The sequence below is a fragment of the Mya arenaria genome, chromosome 5, assembly GCF_026914265.1.
Source record: "Mya arenaria isolate MELC-2E11 chromosome 5, ASM2691426v1".
In the NCBI taxonomy this organism is placed as follows: Eukaryota; Metazoa; Mollusca; class Bivalvia; order Myida; family Myidae; genus Mya; species Mya arenaria.
Genome location: NC_069126.1, coordinates 38,236,864 through 38,255,047, shown reverse-complemented (window position 1 = coordinate 38,255,047; position 18,184 = coordinate 38,236,864). Strand labels below are relative to the sequence as shown.

Genomic DNA, 18,184 nt, shown 5'->3' with positions numbered 1-18,184 from the left:
TGTGGGCGAATCATGATTGATCTAGAAAGTGTTGTAGACACTGAGATTTTAACGTTAAAACAACTGTAACGTGTGCTATTAAAAGTTACATAAACTTTAGTCTTAGACTTACATAAAGTATGAATTGTTCTTGCTTGCCTAGGAAGTAAGTGGTTGACGATAAGTTCATCAATGATATGGTATAATAAATTTATAATCAGGATGTAAGTGGATGCTCGGTCATTTTCTGGTTGCAAAGGAATTCACTGGTTGCTAAGGTTTTTAGTTGCGGTAAATATTGATAGTTGCGAAGATTATCAGTTGTGCCTTCAGTAATGTTTAGTGAATGTAGCTGCAATGGAAGTAAGTGGTTGTTCAGAAAGTCATTAGTTTTTAGACTGTCGGCTGCAGGCCGACAGTCTTTAGAGAGCGGTATTTCAGAAACGCGACTAGTCGCCTGACACGACATATTGAACATGAATATATTAATACACACCACCTGCGTAGCAACAGAACTACTTACGTGAATGTGGGGCGTCAAGTACCTGCTTATGTGTATTTAACGCGTTATTGCCTTTTTTATGACAAACATTGCGTGTTACTCTTAGTATAGTTGTACCGTTGCAATTTGGTGAGTTTTATTGAAAAAAAATAATGAAAAATAATGAAAGTATAGCATTAACATACGAAGTCATTTTACCCTACATCCAATAGTAAGCTACACCACATGTTTGCACCCCGTGTGACGTCACACATATCCAGGCATTCAAGACTGACCCGGCAAACCCCGGCAAAGAACTTATTTTATGAATGAAAGCTATTAAGAAATAAATCATACGCGGTTAAAGAGTTCATGTCATGTTATATTTTGTGAAATAGCTTTTATGTTTCAAATGATTTTTTTCAGCAGCAATCGAACTATTGTATTTGTTTGAGTACATTATTTGGATTATACCTATCACAGTGTGTCAACGTTATGCCTATTGTTATTTTGGACTATAGGGTGTAGTTTTTAAAGTCATACACAATATGGCGGCGATTATGCGGAAATGAAATTGAATGTTACTTCGAACACGTTCTTCTACAAAATAACCGACCTGTATTTAGTGCTATTGCTTTAACATCAATCGAAGCAAAAATGGCATCAATGTATGCGTCTAAAAATGTTAAATTTAGATGGAGACAATCCAGAAATGAGCTGCCAGGAAGTGATCGATTTCGGACACGAAGGTACATGTACATTAGTCTGAAATAATAGACGTGTTATACGGGATTCTTCCAATCCCTAACGTCTAAACGGTTTTGTGCAAAAAGCGGGGGTGTTTGAAAAATATTGAAAATGTATTAAGTGAAGTATTTTATGGTTGAAATGGATAATAAAGTAAAGATTTATATTCATATTTTACCATGGAAGTGCAAAGCTATTTTGCAAAAAAACAAGCATTTCATGCATTAAAACACATTATTCACCTTTTCATTAAAAGGAAAGTTGACTGACACAGACAACAATTATGCCAAGTGGAACAACTTGACCCAATCATAATAATTCGGCCACCTCCGACAAGCTTCGAGATAATACAATCGTAACAACTCGGCCTTGGCCGAACAATCTGAACACCTCAGCCAGTATCCAACAGGGATTGACTATCTCGAAGCTTACCGAAGATGGCGAGTTGTTATAATTGATGGCCGAAATGTTCCGATTGTTGTAAAATTGTGAACTGCAGCCTTGCAGGTGCCCTTCATGTATATATTGATGGGTAATTCTATATTTTAAGCGATTTTCTCAAATTTTATTTACAAATTTAAAGAAATAAAATTCCACACTAAAAGAAAGAAAGTTTGCTTCCATTTACTATTCTGAATATTGAAGTATTTGTTGCAGAGCACACTTTTGACCATTAGTGCTAAAATGGAGGTGGAAAATATATGACGACCGGACAAAATGTCATTACCGCAACATATTTCAAAGTACGAAATATTCCCAGATTTTAAAATAAAATGTCCATTTTTTCTTATTGTTATGAAGCTAATGAGCGTAATTTGTTGTACGCAATGACGAATATGTCCAATAGTGTCATAAACATGCTTTGATAATTAACTCAATTGCGATTATTCAGAAACAAACAAATTTGATGTATGAAAGTAGTCGATATTAATGATTTGCTGAACATATGTCATTTGATCGTTCAGTTATAATCGTCTTTTCATATGAATAACGTGTTTGCTAATAGAATAAGTTTAAAACAGTTTTCATTTCTGAAGGTAAATAATAAAAACACACTGTTTCGGTAATGACTCAATGTTGCGGTAATGACGTCACTAGTTGCGGTAATGACAAACTAGATTTGTATACAACTCATTTTATTAGAATGACGTATTCTTGATAATAATGCATTATAAGGACGTCCATATTCATGTTATAAGTTTATACATTTCTTATCTATATAAACAATCCCATAAAGGTTGGTTTTGATACCAATCAACACGCACACACATAACTCGTAAATGGTACATCTAACAATATTTCATTAACAAGAGCGCCGCAAAACGCCAACGCCTGTCCATTTATTTAAGTCGAAACAGACATAACTAACTCATTTTTAAAGTCTTAGTTACGCCTTTGCTGAACACATGCAAATTGTCTCCTACAACGTGTATTCCAAGTTCCATTTTGATATCGTAATTGTATTAATTATGGCTGTCGGTTTAAGATTTTGCATGAGGACGAGCTACCGCCACCGAGAGTATCAAAATTCCTCGAAAAAAAAAACAGATGGGGAAAATCAGTTAAATCATCTATAACAATAACGATTTGCCCCTCTAGCTCTACATACAGTATATACAATAAAGTAAGTCATTGTGTGACAAATATTGCATTAAAACAATCAAAACATGAATAGAACAGCAAATTAATAACTAGTTTACAGTTCAACCAATGGGATAACACGTTATAAAGCCTTCTTTCCCGCTTCATCAAGCCCCATTTTCTCGAGGATGCGTTTCCACATACAAGAGTCAATGTGGCGGTGTCGCTTTGTGACCAATGCCGGTTCCTCTTCAAGAAGGTTATAAGCTTTTCCTTGCCGTACCACAGGCGGTCTTCGACGAGTGGCCAAAAGAAACGATTAGGACCTATTCTACACATGGCCGTGACCTCTACTGTGTCTTCGTCGACATCCATAATGAGGCCTGGATATGGAAGCCCCTCATAATCAACCACACAGTAGGAACCAATCAGCGAATCACTCAATACTAGTGGCCGGAACGGATCGTTCGTACTCTATAATGAATTTAATATACATGATATACATTTTCAAGCCATACAAGAAAACGATAGCCATATAAATCACCGTTAGGATATCATTGTTTGCCTGTAATGGTTTTACACATTGAAACTGCCAGATGAAACAGCATCAACATTGCGAGAATAATTGGTTCAAAATCGTAAAATAGTCTGAACTGTTAAGACATATAACTTTACATGTATGCATATTATGTTAAATGTATTTGTTTCTTATCGCCCGACCGACTGATTGTAGACTTTTTTCCCGCCTTAACTCGCGAATTGTCGTCTCTGTCTAAGAAATTTACAACCATGATTTTCAAAAGAGACGGTCGTTTCTTGGTTGTTGTTTTGCTATTAGAGGATATTCCAAATATTTGCTTCGCATACTTGTTTAGTCTGTACTTTTTCAAAATAGACTTTTTCAGAGCGGCTCTCCTTATTTGTCTTTTCTCCTGCTTAGTTTTGGCGTCTTTATATGATTCCTGAATGTTTCTTACCGTTATAAGGTGAAGTGTTAAATGCTTTCTCAACTCTTTACTTTCCATTGTTATTTTAACCCTTCTTTCAAGTTCTGTTTCATTTGGTTGTTTTAAGCGATATAGGCTCGTTTACGGTACTTTTCTTTTAGCCGTCTTTCATGGTCTAAATCTACTTTCAACCTAAATATCTCCCTATATGCTCTAGCCCTATCCCGCCTAGTTACCTTTCTACCTTTCTGTTTTCTTGTAATTTGGTCGGCGTCGTTGACTATTTGTATTGGCTCAGGAGTTTGAGGGGGGCTCAGGGTATTTTCAATGTGTCCTAAAATCATTTGGTCTCTAATGCGTTTATTTTGGGTGTTTTTCTTCCAGTTGCGCCTAGTTTTCCTTTTCTCCCTCGCATTCATATCTTAAACAGATTTAATATGGCCGCTTTCTTTTCTTTTTAAGTAGCGCTCTTTTTCTTTTTCTTTATATTGTTGATGTAAGTTAGGATTTTCCCGTTGTCTCTTCCTCCAGAGCGCAGACCTTTCTCCGCTTGTCATACTCATGATTTAATTGAAGCAGGTATAACCTTCTTTTGTCTTTTAAATTTGAAATGGAGTCGCGCAAATCACAGATATGTTTCGAATAAATGATGAATTCTTCGTTGTGTTTTGTTTTCAACAAATGGTACAGAATGCGCTCAGTTTTACCAATATTTATGTCTAAAGCATTGAGTTTTATCTTTAAACCTACAAATAAAATAATATCATTATAGATCTACATGCTAATGCAATTTTTATTCATCAGTTTTGTTTATATTACAAAACAATGTATTAAACTCAAATTATACGCTGCGTAACGTTGACAAAGTTTAAATTGTTTTCGATTTTATCGAATGCAAAATTAAGTAACACACTTGAAGAATATATCGCGTGGTCTATTTATTAAGTAATATCACAATGTTTGCCTACAATCCACGAAAAAAAACATTATTAAATGGCTTGGTTTACCAATATTGTCATTACCGAAACATCTGTGTCATTACCGAAACAAAATATCCGTTTCGGTAATGACTGTTTCGGTAATGACATGTTGTAAATATATTGCGCGGTAAACATCCGGATTTAACATTGACAACTTTTATTTTGCGTTATGATAAAGTTGAACACTATCTTAGTGTTAACGATTTGTTTAAAAAAATGCTAGTTAAACGTAATGTCATAAACCAATGTATTCGGTAATGACAGACAAAAAATGTACGTTTTAAAAACAAAAACTTACCACTGAGCTGAGTATCGACATCGGCCATATCGATCCGGTTTAAATTTTCGCGCCTTTTAAACTATCTGATGACGTAAGCGCGTTACTGCTACGAAGCGTCATATATCGACTAATTGGATTTTAATAAGGCTGTTGCGGTAATGACAAATGTTTGGGACAACCCTTTCAATTTATTTTTATCATAGAAAACAGTGTTATTGAGTTAATTAAGCATGTCTTGATTTAAATATAAGGTATTTTTAATTAATCAGATAAAAAATGATTTAGTTCAGGAACATCTTTGTTCTTTTTTTTCAAATTCAAACATTACGCTTTAAACAATGGGACATACATTTTCTTATGATTTTCCTGAAGGTGGCAAGTGAAAATAAATAAGAGACCTAAGCCAAATATAAGAGACGTACATATAGATTGATTGTATTTTATAATGGCTCAAATTATACAGAAGGTCAGAAGATAGTAAAACAAATGTAAAAACCCCGTATCATTTAGAAGAAAATTTTATGGGACATGAAAATCTCTTAAAATATAGAATTACCCTGTTATGTTTTGACAGAATGAAATGAAGAAAAAACCATCAAACTCATAATTATTTGCTTGATTTATTTTTTGGTTACGGAATTTATATAAAATAACATTATCTGGTAATATGTCTTGTTTTTATGATATGTTATAGATGCAATATCCTTTAACCCGGAATCTCGATCGGAATAACTACCCACTTTTCGTACAAAACAATTTGTACGTGAAGGATTTGCTGTATCAAAAATCGTAAAAAAATCTGTCAACGTACAATTATTTGGACTAGAAGGTACATCTAGCTGATCTACATCACTTAGTCTAAATATTTGTACGTTGACGGACTCTTTTTACGATTAAAAGAAAATGTATATATATATATATATATATATATATATATATATATATATATATATATATGGCAAATCCTTCACTACAACATCTTCATGTTACTTTCAATTCAGAGTTGATTATTCACTAAAATTATTTCGCATTTTTAATTGTTGTTTAACCTGAAACTTCTCAACCATCAAAAAAGAACATATATGCTTCAATAGTCTAAAAAAATAGACGTGTTTTATGGGATTCTTCCAATCCCTTACGTCTAATCGGGTTTGTGCAAAACAGGGTGGGGGTTGAAAGATATTGAAATCATAGTTAGATAAGTATTATATGTTTGAAATAGATATTAAAGGTTTATATTCGTATTTTAGTTATTACCATGTAAGTGCAAAGATTTTTTTCACAAAACAAGCATTTAATGCATTTAAACACAACCATTTTACATCTATGTAAATCTATGCACCGCAGCCTTGCAGGTGATCTTCATGTATAACAGTTTATATCATTATGTTTTGACAGTATGAAATAAAGAAAAACACTCATCAAACTCATAATAATTCGTCAGCTTTTATTTTTTGTGTACATAACTCATATTTTAGATATATAATAATAATATAATTATCAGACCTGGAATCCCAATCGGAATAGCTACCCACTTTTGGTACAAAAAAATTGTATGTGAAGGATATGCTATTTCAAAATTTGTAAAAAGATCAGTTAAGTTACTATTATTTGGACTAGTGCTTCAAGTGTTTGATTTATTGTCTCTATAATGTATAATGCCACCTGTCAATTGTAGAGCCAAGCTGGGAGCTGCCTAAAAATCAGTTACCCAGTTAGCTCAGTTTGACAGATCTCCATGCAAGTGTTCACATGGTTGTGGATTCCAGCACCATACCAGTAGCATCTTTTCTCAAAGGTTTACTTTAGAACCCATCATCCAGGAGTAAACAATTATGATTTTTTTTATTAAATATTACAGGCCATGTTCTTTTGTAAACTTTCAGATTGAGAAGTGCCTGGATACAAGGCTAGTATTGTTAACATCATCTGATACAATCAACTGGAACAAAGCTGAAATGGCTGCCTGACCTGACTTAAAAATTGGATGGCAGTACACCAGACTAGAAGATTACAAGTATCGACGTGGACAAAATGAAACCTGAGCCTACCAAAGCTGACAGATTGCACAAGAAACACATAAATGCAGGTATTTACTGAGATATTGTAATTATTTTTTGAAACTTCTCATTCATTTCGGACGTTCAGTTGAAACAGAATTGGCAAAAAAAATGAACAAAGGTATATACATTTTGAATTCTAATTCAAATGAGAACTTTACTGGCCAGCACAGAATGGTAAAATGCTAGTCTACCAATATAAATGTGCCTGGTTCGAATCAGTAAAGCTGATGAATGTACTGGTTGTGTAGCCAGGATGTGAGTAGGTCTGCACTTGGCTGATAATGCATATCATATGTTTAAGCTGCACTCTCACAGATTGTCTGTTTTACCAACTCTTTTTTTATTTCTTGGTCTTGTAATGAATTATTTTATGCGAATTTCTGAACACTGGACATAACAGACAACTGGAAAAAGGAGATCGCTGCTTTCTTATATTAATTCAGTCAAAAAAGACAACTGAAAATATTGGAACGCTGTTTTCTTATTTTAATACGGTCAAAAGATGATGTTCTGTGCCAAAAATCTCATTATTAGTAAAGCATTAGTAATGCTTTTAACCATAAAACCAATAGTTACAAATGTAAATATAAAAAACATGATCTTATCTTTTGTCAGCAGTCTTATTTCATCAGTTTTCATACTGCTTTTCATTAGCTTATTCCAAGCCAAAAAGTAAAAGAAGTTGTCAAAACCTTCAATCTGTGACTGAGAGGGCAGCACTCTTACAGATTGAATGTTTTGACTACTTTATTTATTTTTGTCTTGGAACGGGCCAATTTATGTGATAATGCATGTTAACCATTCATATAAGATTGCTGACAATAAATTTGTCAGAAAATGTTTATATTTAAGTTCAAAATGTTTTATGCATTTTCTTAAACCCTTAGTAATGCTTTAAGCCATAAAACCTTTGTTTTCGACCTGAAATATGGAAGTCTGCAATCTAATATTTTGTCAGTAGTCTTATATCACTGGTTTGCAGATATTTTAGCAAAAAATAGGTCATTCCAAGACAAAAAATACAAAAGTTGTAAAAACAGTAAATCTGTGAGAGTGCAGCTTTAAATGACTAAATGTTTTGATTTGGCTCAATTTTCACCTAAAATCTTATAGTTTTGTGGCATCTAAATGGTTTGTTTTTAACAACATTACATGTGCATATGTATATATTTGTTCTTAAATTTGTAATTTAGATTGGAAGATTCATTCTCTGGAAAGTAGAAAAGGGCGTGTTACATACTGTTATCACTGCCATGACAGAAACCATATTGAGGAGCTGGTCCACCTGTAGGAAGAATTGCGCTATTGCTGCAACTTTTTTTGCAGTTGTTGCAGTGAAACTTGCACCAGTGTGTTTTCTGTGGAGATAAAGAGATAGTGTCCAGCAATGAAGACCCAACTCAAGATCTGACCTTGTAAGGCCAATATGAAATAACTGTGTGGGAAAATGGGAAAAACCTGCAGTCAGGAATGCACGGAAATCATCAAAAGAACAGTGTTAAATTAATCTTGAATAACTTGACATTTATTTTGTTTGACATATTTATTCATGGTGCAGTGAAAACATTCTTTTTTTCTCATGGTTATTTAAATTTAGAATTGATAGGAGGGAACATCACTATGTAGTTTCATGTTCATAGTCAGATCAAAACCCATGTACATGCCCATATGAGCGTTCGAAAATATCAAAATGTTACTTGTTGTATGTAGTGTAAGTTAATTAACATAATAAACAAAAATATTCAATCAATTTCAATTTATTATGCCCCTTTCAAAGAAGAGGAGTATATTGCTTTGCACATGTTGGCCGCTACGTCCGTCTGTCTGACAGTAGACCAAAGCTTTTCCGGGTGATAACTCTACAATTCCTAGACCTATTGTCAAACTTGACATGAAAGTTTGGTTTAACCAGTAGATGACCCCTTTTGATTTTAGGGGTAATATGGTCAAAGGTCACAGTGACCTTGAACAGGAAGGTGTCAAACCATACATCTGACTGATAAGTTGACAATGCCTGCACCTATGGCCCTCAAACTCAACATGGAGGCTAAGTCTGACTATTTGAAGATCCTATTGATTTAAGGGGTCATTGGGTCAAAAGTCAAGGTCACAGTGACCTTGAATGCTAAAAGGTTGTACTAATAATGACTGGACAAAGCCTGCACCCATGGCCCTTGAACAACTTGACTTTGGGGTTGGGCCTGACCAGTAGGTGAGCCCTATTGATTTGTCACAGACCATTGAACGCAAAAAGCTTGCCTGTGTGACAACTCGACAAAGTCTGCACCCATGGCCTTCAAACTTGAAATTTAGGTTTGGGGTGACCAGCAGATGACCCCTTTGGATTTGGAGGTCAAGGTCACATCTCCAAAATTGGTCATTAAAACTATGTCATTTACTTATTCCCTGCTGCTAAGAGGATACATGTTTATCAGCAAATATCAGCCATCATCTGAATATGAGTGAAAACTGTACCAACTACCCTCATACTTTGAATAGCATAATCTTAAAACTGCCTCAAAGACATCTTTTGTCAATGAAAAACCAGCTGTCATTTCGGTCCATGCATATTTCATTCAATTGTCCAGATATTCTTGACAACATGGCGCTAATTAATGCTGCAGGTTTGAAATTTAAGACATTAGTTTTTTTTCTTCAGCACCATGCAGATTTATTAACACTTTTATAATATAAACAAACTAGAAAACAAATTTTAAAGATATTAGTTTTTTTCATGGTATGATGCCACAGCACCATGCAGATTTGTTTTCACTTTTATATCAAAGAAAGTAACTTGAGCACAAAGTTTGTAGATATGTGGACTCTGTTGATAGAAGTTCTGGGAGGCATTTTTAGGCTTGAAAGAGTTATATTTTTATTATGTCCCTTGAATCTTGGGTATAGTTTGTATTGTATTTGCATTTTAAAGACATTGGCTTCAACAGACCCTAATGAAATGAAGGAATGTAATTGCTTACTGAAACTGTTATAAGCGACGTCATAAATTGAAGCAATTTTAACATAATGAATATGCATTTAACTAATTTAAAGCGGTTCAAAATTAGGAAATTTGAATTAAGAATCTTGTAAGCCATTGGATACATGATTAAGTAAGGCCAATATATTTGTGCTTATTATAATCACATTTATCCTTCTTCATCTACCTTAAAGAGTGTTCATCATTTGTATGAAATCATTTGATCACGTTTCATTTGAAAGAACTTTGCGGTAGTGTTTGTTCGCTTCAGTTACGTCACCGACAGTCTTGCAGCGCTTTCAGCTTTCTTTTTTGATTAAGTTAGTTAATGGTTGCCAGGGAAGTCATCAGATGCTTAAGACGTAAGTGGTTGTTAAGTAAGAAAGTGGTTGCTAAGGAAGTGATTGGCTGCTAAGAAGATTATCAATTGCTTAGTAAGTAAGGCTGAAGTTGGTTACTAAGGAGGTCACTAGTTGCTAAAGAAGAAAGTGGTTGCCAAGAAAGTATTTGGTTTCTAAAGAAATCATTGGATGCTTTTTAAGTGGGTGGTTGAGAGGGAAGTCAAAAACTGCTAAGGAAGTCACTGGTTGCTAAGAAAGACATTGGTTGATATGGTTGTAGTTACTGTAAACAAGCGAAACATGAAGCTATATACCAATATTAAGGTCTTGGCCTGGTTATTTTAGACAAAATATAATTGTGATCCCTTAGTGGTATAAAACTGTTTCAGTCATTTCCACACATAAGTCATTTCAAAGTTTAGTATATTACTGGTCATAAGATATTTTATGAATACCAGCCCGGAAACCTGGTCAGCTTTGACTCCAGGGGCATTATTTGAAATATTTTGGTAAGATCCACTACATGAGGCTGGACTGGGGAATTAAGTTTAAGAAAAGTTGTTGTTGTTTTTAAATAAGACTATAAAAGTATATGGGTAACCTTAAACCACAGGTGCAATCTTGGAACCCCAAGGGCAAGGCATGCTTTGGCCACAGGAAAATAATTTGAACTATTTAAGTTAACAACGATTACATGAGGCTACAGGTTACGAACTGCATGATACTTACTCGCCTAACATAAAAGGTGTTTAAACATAGAAAAATCGGCCGTATAGTGCCCATGTAAGTGCACTTACCGTGGAAAAGAAATAATATGCTAAAAAAATAGGTACAAGAAAGGTGCACTTTGACTAAAAAACACAGTTTCAAGTCACGCAATTTTCCATTTTCACTTTGTTAACAACTAATCGCTCAGCATATACATTCAATAACTTTTTTGTTAATTCCTCTAGAAACATAGGTTAAAAAACTGAGAGAAGCTTACACGTGTGGCCTCCGGGTAGGCGTATTTATATTGCGAGAAAAGTGATAAAAATCCAGGTGAAAATATCCTCCCAAAACACCAAAATCTCTTCGAACACCGCCATTTTATTCCGCGTCACACATTTCCCTCACTTAAAATTCGGAAAACAAAACACGTTGGACCCCCTGATTACTGCAAAGGTGTTAACTCACGAACTGAATTATATATATTGAGCTCTAGCAATATGTGCAAGATCTAGACGATACGATTTTGATATTTGTGCAGAACATTAACATTTATTTCAAACAATTCATACTTATTCATGTATGGAACTTCGCTCTTCGATTAGAATAAATCGGTTAAACGATAACTACCGTGTACTTTCAGTTTTCAGTGATTGGTGTCTAATGCAAAATATTTGTTGTGGCCCCAAAGGTTACCTGACGTGGTTTTTCGTATGCTTTTTATGAAAGAATGTCTTCAAAAAATATTTATGCCATAAATTGATTCCGAAAGTTTAGAGAACACATGTTTATTGTTTATCATTTTATGTGATCAAATTTGTACGTATATGAAGTGTCGAACTTTCATAACCCTGTCATTTTTACACGTTTACAAGCGTGTAACGTAAATCACGTGATCAACTGGTTAGTTATATACTGACTTACTTGGGCAGCATATATTGTACAATTATATATTTAAAGAAGACTTCAATAAAATTGTTTGAGCAAAATCTGAAATTATTTGCTGAGAATTTTATGATGGATATTCGTATATTCCTTTTAACAGGTGAGTATATATATATATATATATATATATATATATATATATATATATATATATATATATGTTCTGTTATCTATGCTATTTTAACTATTTTAAAAAATGGCATTACTGAAGAATAATGAAACGGACATTTTATGACTACACATTTTCTTTTCAGAATTTTAAGGAATGATTTGAAGACATAATCGGCCATTTTCACGTTTCATCTGAAAATATCTTATGAAAAATATTTAATGATAAGGTACTTTCCCTTTCTAAGTTTGTATTATAACCTGTTATTTTTTTTATAAAATAAGATCGACCGGACGTTTTGTGACCTGTGTTTAATGTTAACAATTTGACGTCATTTTAGGGGCTGTTTATCTCTGTTCAGTGCGAGCAGTTCTGGTGGAAAGACAGGGTGTTCCTGTGGACATAATGCTTCCCACAAACGCAGATCCGAAAGACATTACCAGCATTACGTTAACCCAACAAACAGGTCAACGCAAAACAATTGCTTTGAGTGGAAAAACACCTGAAAATCCAACACGTCATTTGCGTGGCGATAAGACTTTTCAAGTTCCGGAAAGTGAGAACATTAAGCGAAAGTCAGTTCCAATGTTGTTTGGGGACATTTCGTTTCCGATTCCAGTTGATCCCGACACACTGACAACTGAATCATTAGATATCTCAACCACTGAAGCGCCAGTGGCAACGGATAACCAGTCTTTAACCATTACCGCGCCAACTTCCACCGGGAGCCAGTCACCAACCAAACCAACGTCAACTTTCAGCAAGATCCAGACATCAACCCAAACCACGGCCAATACCATCACGGCTTCCACCACAGCTTCAACAACTACCACCACAGAAAAAAAAGGGTCAAACTCGACCGAATCAACGCCTACAACAACACATAAATCTTCAGCAGCATCCACCACAGTGACAAAATCAACAACCTTTGCCGCGGTGTCGACAACCAATGGACATACATCGAAGTCGACGCCGACACCTTCAGCGATTTCAACTACCATAACCACATCAGAAGTAACTAGTTCCGATACAACTACTGTTTCGCCTAATTTATTCGAACAAACAACGACGGCATCGGAGCCACCCTTATCGAGCACATTGTCAGTTGCTCCATCAACGACTGAGGAACCTTCGACCACCGTGTACTCGATACCAAACCTTCCCCCTCTGTTCCCGGTTTCCGGTAGAGACAGCAGTTCAGAAGAAAACGACGATGATGACGACTTCTGGACAGACCTTTTCGCCGACGACGATGACTCTAGCTGGAATTTCTGGCTTCACAATGGTAAAGCAGAGGATAGGTTCTGGTGGGACAGTATGGTAGGAGATGTTCTTTCAAATACTATCCAGGAACCGACAGTTATGAACATATCGAGCGAGAAGCTGAAGGAAATCCCTAGAGCTCAACTTCCTAACCTTGGGATGGTGCAAAAAATAGAAGCACCTGTTTCTATAATGGAGGCCAGGCGACTGCATGCGGATATTGAGAGGGATCTAGACATCATGTACTTTAACACAAAAAGTTGGCTCGGTGCTTTTGCTGCGGCACAAGACTTGAAGCAAAAGGACTTGAGAAAACTTAAGATATTAGACCGATTAATAAACGGGATGAACGACAAATTGTCCAGGCAGTTTCTTCAGTATTTTCCGGAAATGTCGAGCATGCAAATGTCGACAAGAGGAGGACATGACGGAAATGTAGGGAGTTCATACGAAAGCGATGCCGTGCCTCTCGTCGGAACATCGTATGTTTTCCCGCCTATCCATGCTACTAAAACTGCATTTGAAGACACCGTTCCAGAAGACGCCAACCAAGCGAAATAAACACGTCGAAGGCTTGTTATAAAAAGACATTGTGAAGATGCAGATAAGACATCATGCAACGGAGGAAATGAAGTTGACAAAACCTGGCAATAATTCATTACATTTTGCAGCGATGCTACGGTCAAATAACGGCCGTTAACACAGAATGACATGTTCCGGTTTATATAGACCTCCCAGCTAAAACTGTTTGTCAAGTCATAATCATACATTTGTTTATAGTATATTTGTCTCACTGAATATATATATATATACACCAGCTGTGAAGTATTAATTGCAATTGAAGCAACTTAATGAATTTATCAGGGAAATCCATGACATGTATGTGTTATTTGAACTTACTACTGAGAACACGGTAGATAATGAAACAGTTTCAAATATATGCATTTGTTTAATAAGTGAATAAGATATATTTATAATACGACATCTGTTTACGATATACATGTTTAAGACAAACGAATGTTTATTTCCTTTTACCTTAATTAATTAGATAAAAATAAAAGGAGAAATGCGTTTATTTTTCATCTTTATTGTAGCACAAAAGCAAAAAAATTCCTCTCTATGATACACGTGGCCAACCAGGCGCGAGCGTACAAATGTTGACATTTGTTGAAATGATGAGACGCCCTTGGCTACGTGGTTTGCGGAAGTGTTTTCATAAACTTACAATCATAATCTGGTGTGACTTATTTGACACATTAAAATATGTATAATTCTTCACTGTGGCTTGAATTAATATAGAAATATTAACCTTTGATAATTGGTTCAGTTAATTTGTCAAATGTTCATTCGTTAAATGGTTCTCAATGAGTTCGTTCTTGAAACCCTTTCACAAGCGTCTCAGAAAAAAACCCATTACCTTTTTGAAGCGCCGTCAATATAGTAGTAAGTCAGAAGTTATGGTAGACTACTACATCACAACCACTTAAGTTCCTGTTGTTGTACATGGTCGGACGGATAATTAACAAAATTCGTTTAATCAAACTTATATCGTTGTTGTTAAAGTTTATGATGAAATGTTTTGAAACACGGTATGAACATTGCTGCATCAGCCCCATGTGCTGTATCATATATAATTAAAATATCATATTTGGGTCCGAATACAAACGTAACTTATTTATTTTTTAACCATTCAAATGAAAAATAAACAGAAAGTCAAATATTTTGTTTAGAAACCAGATTAGTTAGGGTTTTGATATATAATATGAAAACGTTACTACAAAGAATTTAGAAAAATGGTAAATTAAAGTTATACAGTGCTTAGACCAAAGGTTTTCACTTATCCATGCATTATTTTGTCAGTAATTAAACAGTGTAGAACATGGCTATTTGATCTTCCCAAACTATCCTTTAAGCATATGTAATAGTTCGATCCTCAGTAAAATAGAGCGGGCATACCTCGGCCGTATGTATCCCTTTCTATTGTCTATAGATCGTCAAAGTTGGACTTATTTTGGTGTTTGTTGGTGCTTTCGTTAGAATCGATGAACGTCGAATTTATGAACAGAACACTTGAAAGATCCTCGATTGTCATTGGCCCACACAAAAATGCAAACACCAAGCATATGCTGCCTTTCACTACTGACACTATTTTAACAAGTAAGCTTTGGTGAAAAAACAGACAGACTGAAATATGCTCAATGAAACTATCCTTTGCATTCATCAGAATCGATCTACCTAAAATAATGAGTAGAAAAGTTCACAATTATCAATTGCCCATACGAAAGATACAATTAGCAATTAAAAATAGTATTCGCCGCGGACAAGCAATGTTGAAACGTAATTTTTACACATACGAATATGTCACACGTGTTTTGCGCAAGTAAACATTCTTAGATTTGTTCAATAAAACACATCAAAGGCGCTTTAAAATTATTAAATGGTAAAGAAGTGTTCGGTAAAATACAAAAAATAGAACACACCACTTCGGACCATATGACATTATAATAACCGGCCAGTCAGCCCCGAAGGTCCATACACACCTTCGGGGGCTAACTTGGTCGGTCGTTAAAATGTCATTTGACCGTCAGTGGTGTGTAATATTTCTTAAATAAGACATGCTACTTGGACAGAAGATATTAGTGATACATTTTTGGACTAGGGCACTTGTTCATAGCCATAAACGCGATACCTGCATTCTCAAGCCGCATCTGGGGGTTACTGACGTAATGTATTCATACGCTGTATTTTGATTGGATTGCGGTTAGCGAATTTGAATAATCAAAGTAGTACAAGAACTGATTACAATGAAAACATCCAATAAAAATAGTTCTCCTAACAATTCAAGCTAACTGTATGCTCTTTTAATGAAGCATAAGAAATGTATACGTAGCGAGTGAGTTAATCGGATTAACTACATGAATGTTCTTGCATACGGTCAGATTATATGCAATAAGAATATGAACAAATTGGAAAAGTACGCATCGAAATTTTTCCGTTCAATGCTCTGTATTGATAGACTGGTACCCTCTTTCTCTTTTATCCGAAATGAAACCAGTATCAGCTAACCGCGGTGCCCGTCGCGCATTCGAAATTTCTTGTGAATTCATACGTAAAGCGAATAAAGCGTGCGGTCTAAGTAGAAAACAACCAGGGAAGTTGGTTTAAAAAAAGTATTGCTATCCTTTGTATATAGAATGTTGGTATTCCAAAGTCGGTCCCTGTTCTTTTTTTCGACATAATTTGCATGTTTCCGTGATATTTTCTTTTCGATACAAAGTTTTTTACTAATCATCGCATGGCACTTAGCTCTTTTTTAAATACAACATGATTTTTGGTATTTATTGTTCAAAGTAACTGCAAAACAAGTCCAGCTGTCTAGAAAGACTATGTCAAACCCTGACCAGATATAATTTCTTGTCTTTTCAAATTACCAACTCGGCAATGGTTTTATCATAACATAGGATATTGGTTTTAAAGAACATTATGTGGAATGAAATATCATAAGTGGCACTAAATTGAACATAATTTATAGTTCTCATTGATATTACACATAGCCCCAAGTACATGTTGATCTAAGATTTAAGGCTTGGATGGAGTCAGGGCAAGAAAAATGCATGTTAATACATTGTACTTTCCAACGCAAGAACTGTTTGTTTATTCAAGTAAATAAAGCAATCCCCACACCAAGGAACTGCAGTATTGCTTAACCAGCTTAATTGACATTATGAGTTGGAGTTCAAATTGCTGCAATTAAAGGCACATCTAGTTTACAGAATTATTAAAACTCTGATTTAGCAACCTTAATATAGTTATATGTACTACTTTTGCGAAATGAAAGCTTTTTTAGATTTACAAGGTCGGGTGAAAAGTATTTGCCAAATGTACTGCAACACCTGATACCTGTTGACTAGGAATCCAACAAATTCTTGGCACTTCAAATGTTACAGTACTATTCAATTTGGAGTGCCTGAAAAGAAAGCTTTTTGATTCTACATTCAACATCTTCTTTCTGTATGACATATTGGACCAGGAGAATCATGAACCTACAACCTTTTGCATCTATTGAGATAGGGAGCGTTTAGGACAGTGACAGAGGACAATACAAGAATGGCCAACTGCTGCATTTATTGAGTTATCTAATGCATACAAATTAAGACGGAGAAAATAATTCTTAATTTTTCCAAACTACTTCCTTAAGCATCTTGTATGTAGTTGTCTTTTACAATGATTGTTCAAAGTTACAATGGCCCTGTGGGTTAAATATGATCTGTCCACGGGGTAACATGTTTTGTACATAATAGGGTTATAAGTACTGCATTTTGATCCAGGAGGTTGTATTTAACTCAAGTAGATTTTTGCAGATTTGAAAAATCAAAATCTACAAAAAACTACCAGAATCAAATATGACATTCGGCCATATCCGGATCAAAACGCAGTACTAATAACCCTTTTATTATATACATTACTGATAAGATCACTTAGAAGCCACATCTTTGCATAATAAATTTCATTTTAAGGATGCACTCATTGCTTTAATGACGTCAATTTAATATTGCGCAACATACTTGTTATGACGTGACGTCACAAGAGTGGTATATTTAAGGAATGAATTGCGGGGTTGATGTCATTATCGGGGTATGAACGCAATTGGGCTGGTCTAAGTGTGTGGAGTCCGAAGGACTCCACGCGTACTTTGACCAGCCAAATTGGGTTCATATACCCGATAATGACATCAACACCGCAATTCATTCCTTATATTTACACCAATAGTTCATTATTTTAT

The 18,184-nt window shown here is 35.0% G+C and overlaps 1 protein-coding gene and 1 long non-coding RNA gene across 2 annotated transcripts; both read left to right on the top strand.

Annotated features, from left to right (window-relative positions):
* Positions 1 to 959: 959 nt before the first annotated feature.
* LOC128233994 (uncharacterized) lies at positions 960 to 9,069 on the top strand. The gene is made up of 3 exons (XR_008260840.1): positions 960 to 1,209; positions 6,882 to 7,084; positions 8,252 to 9,069. It is a non-coding gene; the product is annotated as an uncharacterized LOC128233994 (long non-coding RNA).
* A 3,474-nt stretch (positions 9,070 to 12,543) lies between these two features.
* LOC128235667 (mucin-5AC-like) lies at positions 12,544 to 13,962 on the top strand. The gene has a single exon (XM_052950471.1). The coding sequence runs from the start codon at positions 12,544 to 12,546 to the stop codon at positions 13,960 to 13,962; it is 1,419 nt and encodes a 472-aa protein (XP_052806431.1).
* The last annotated feature ends 4,222 nt before the right edge of the window (positions 13,963 to 18,184 follow it).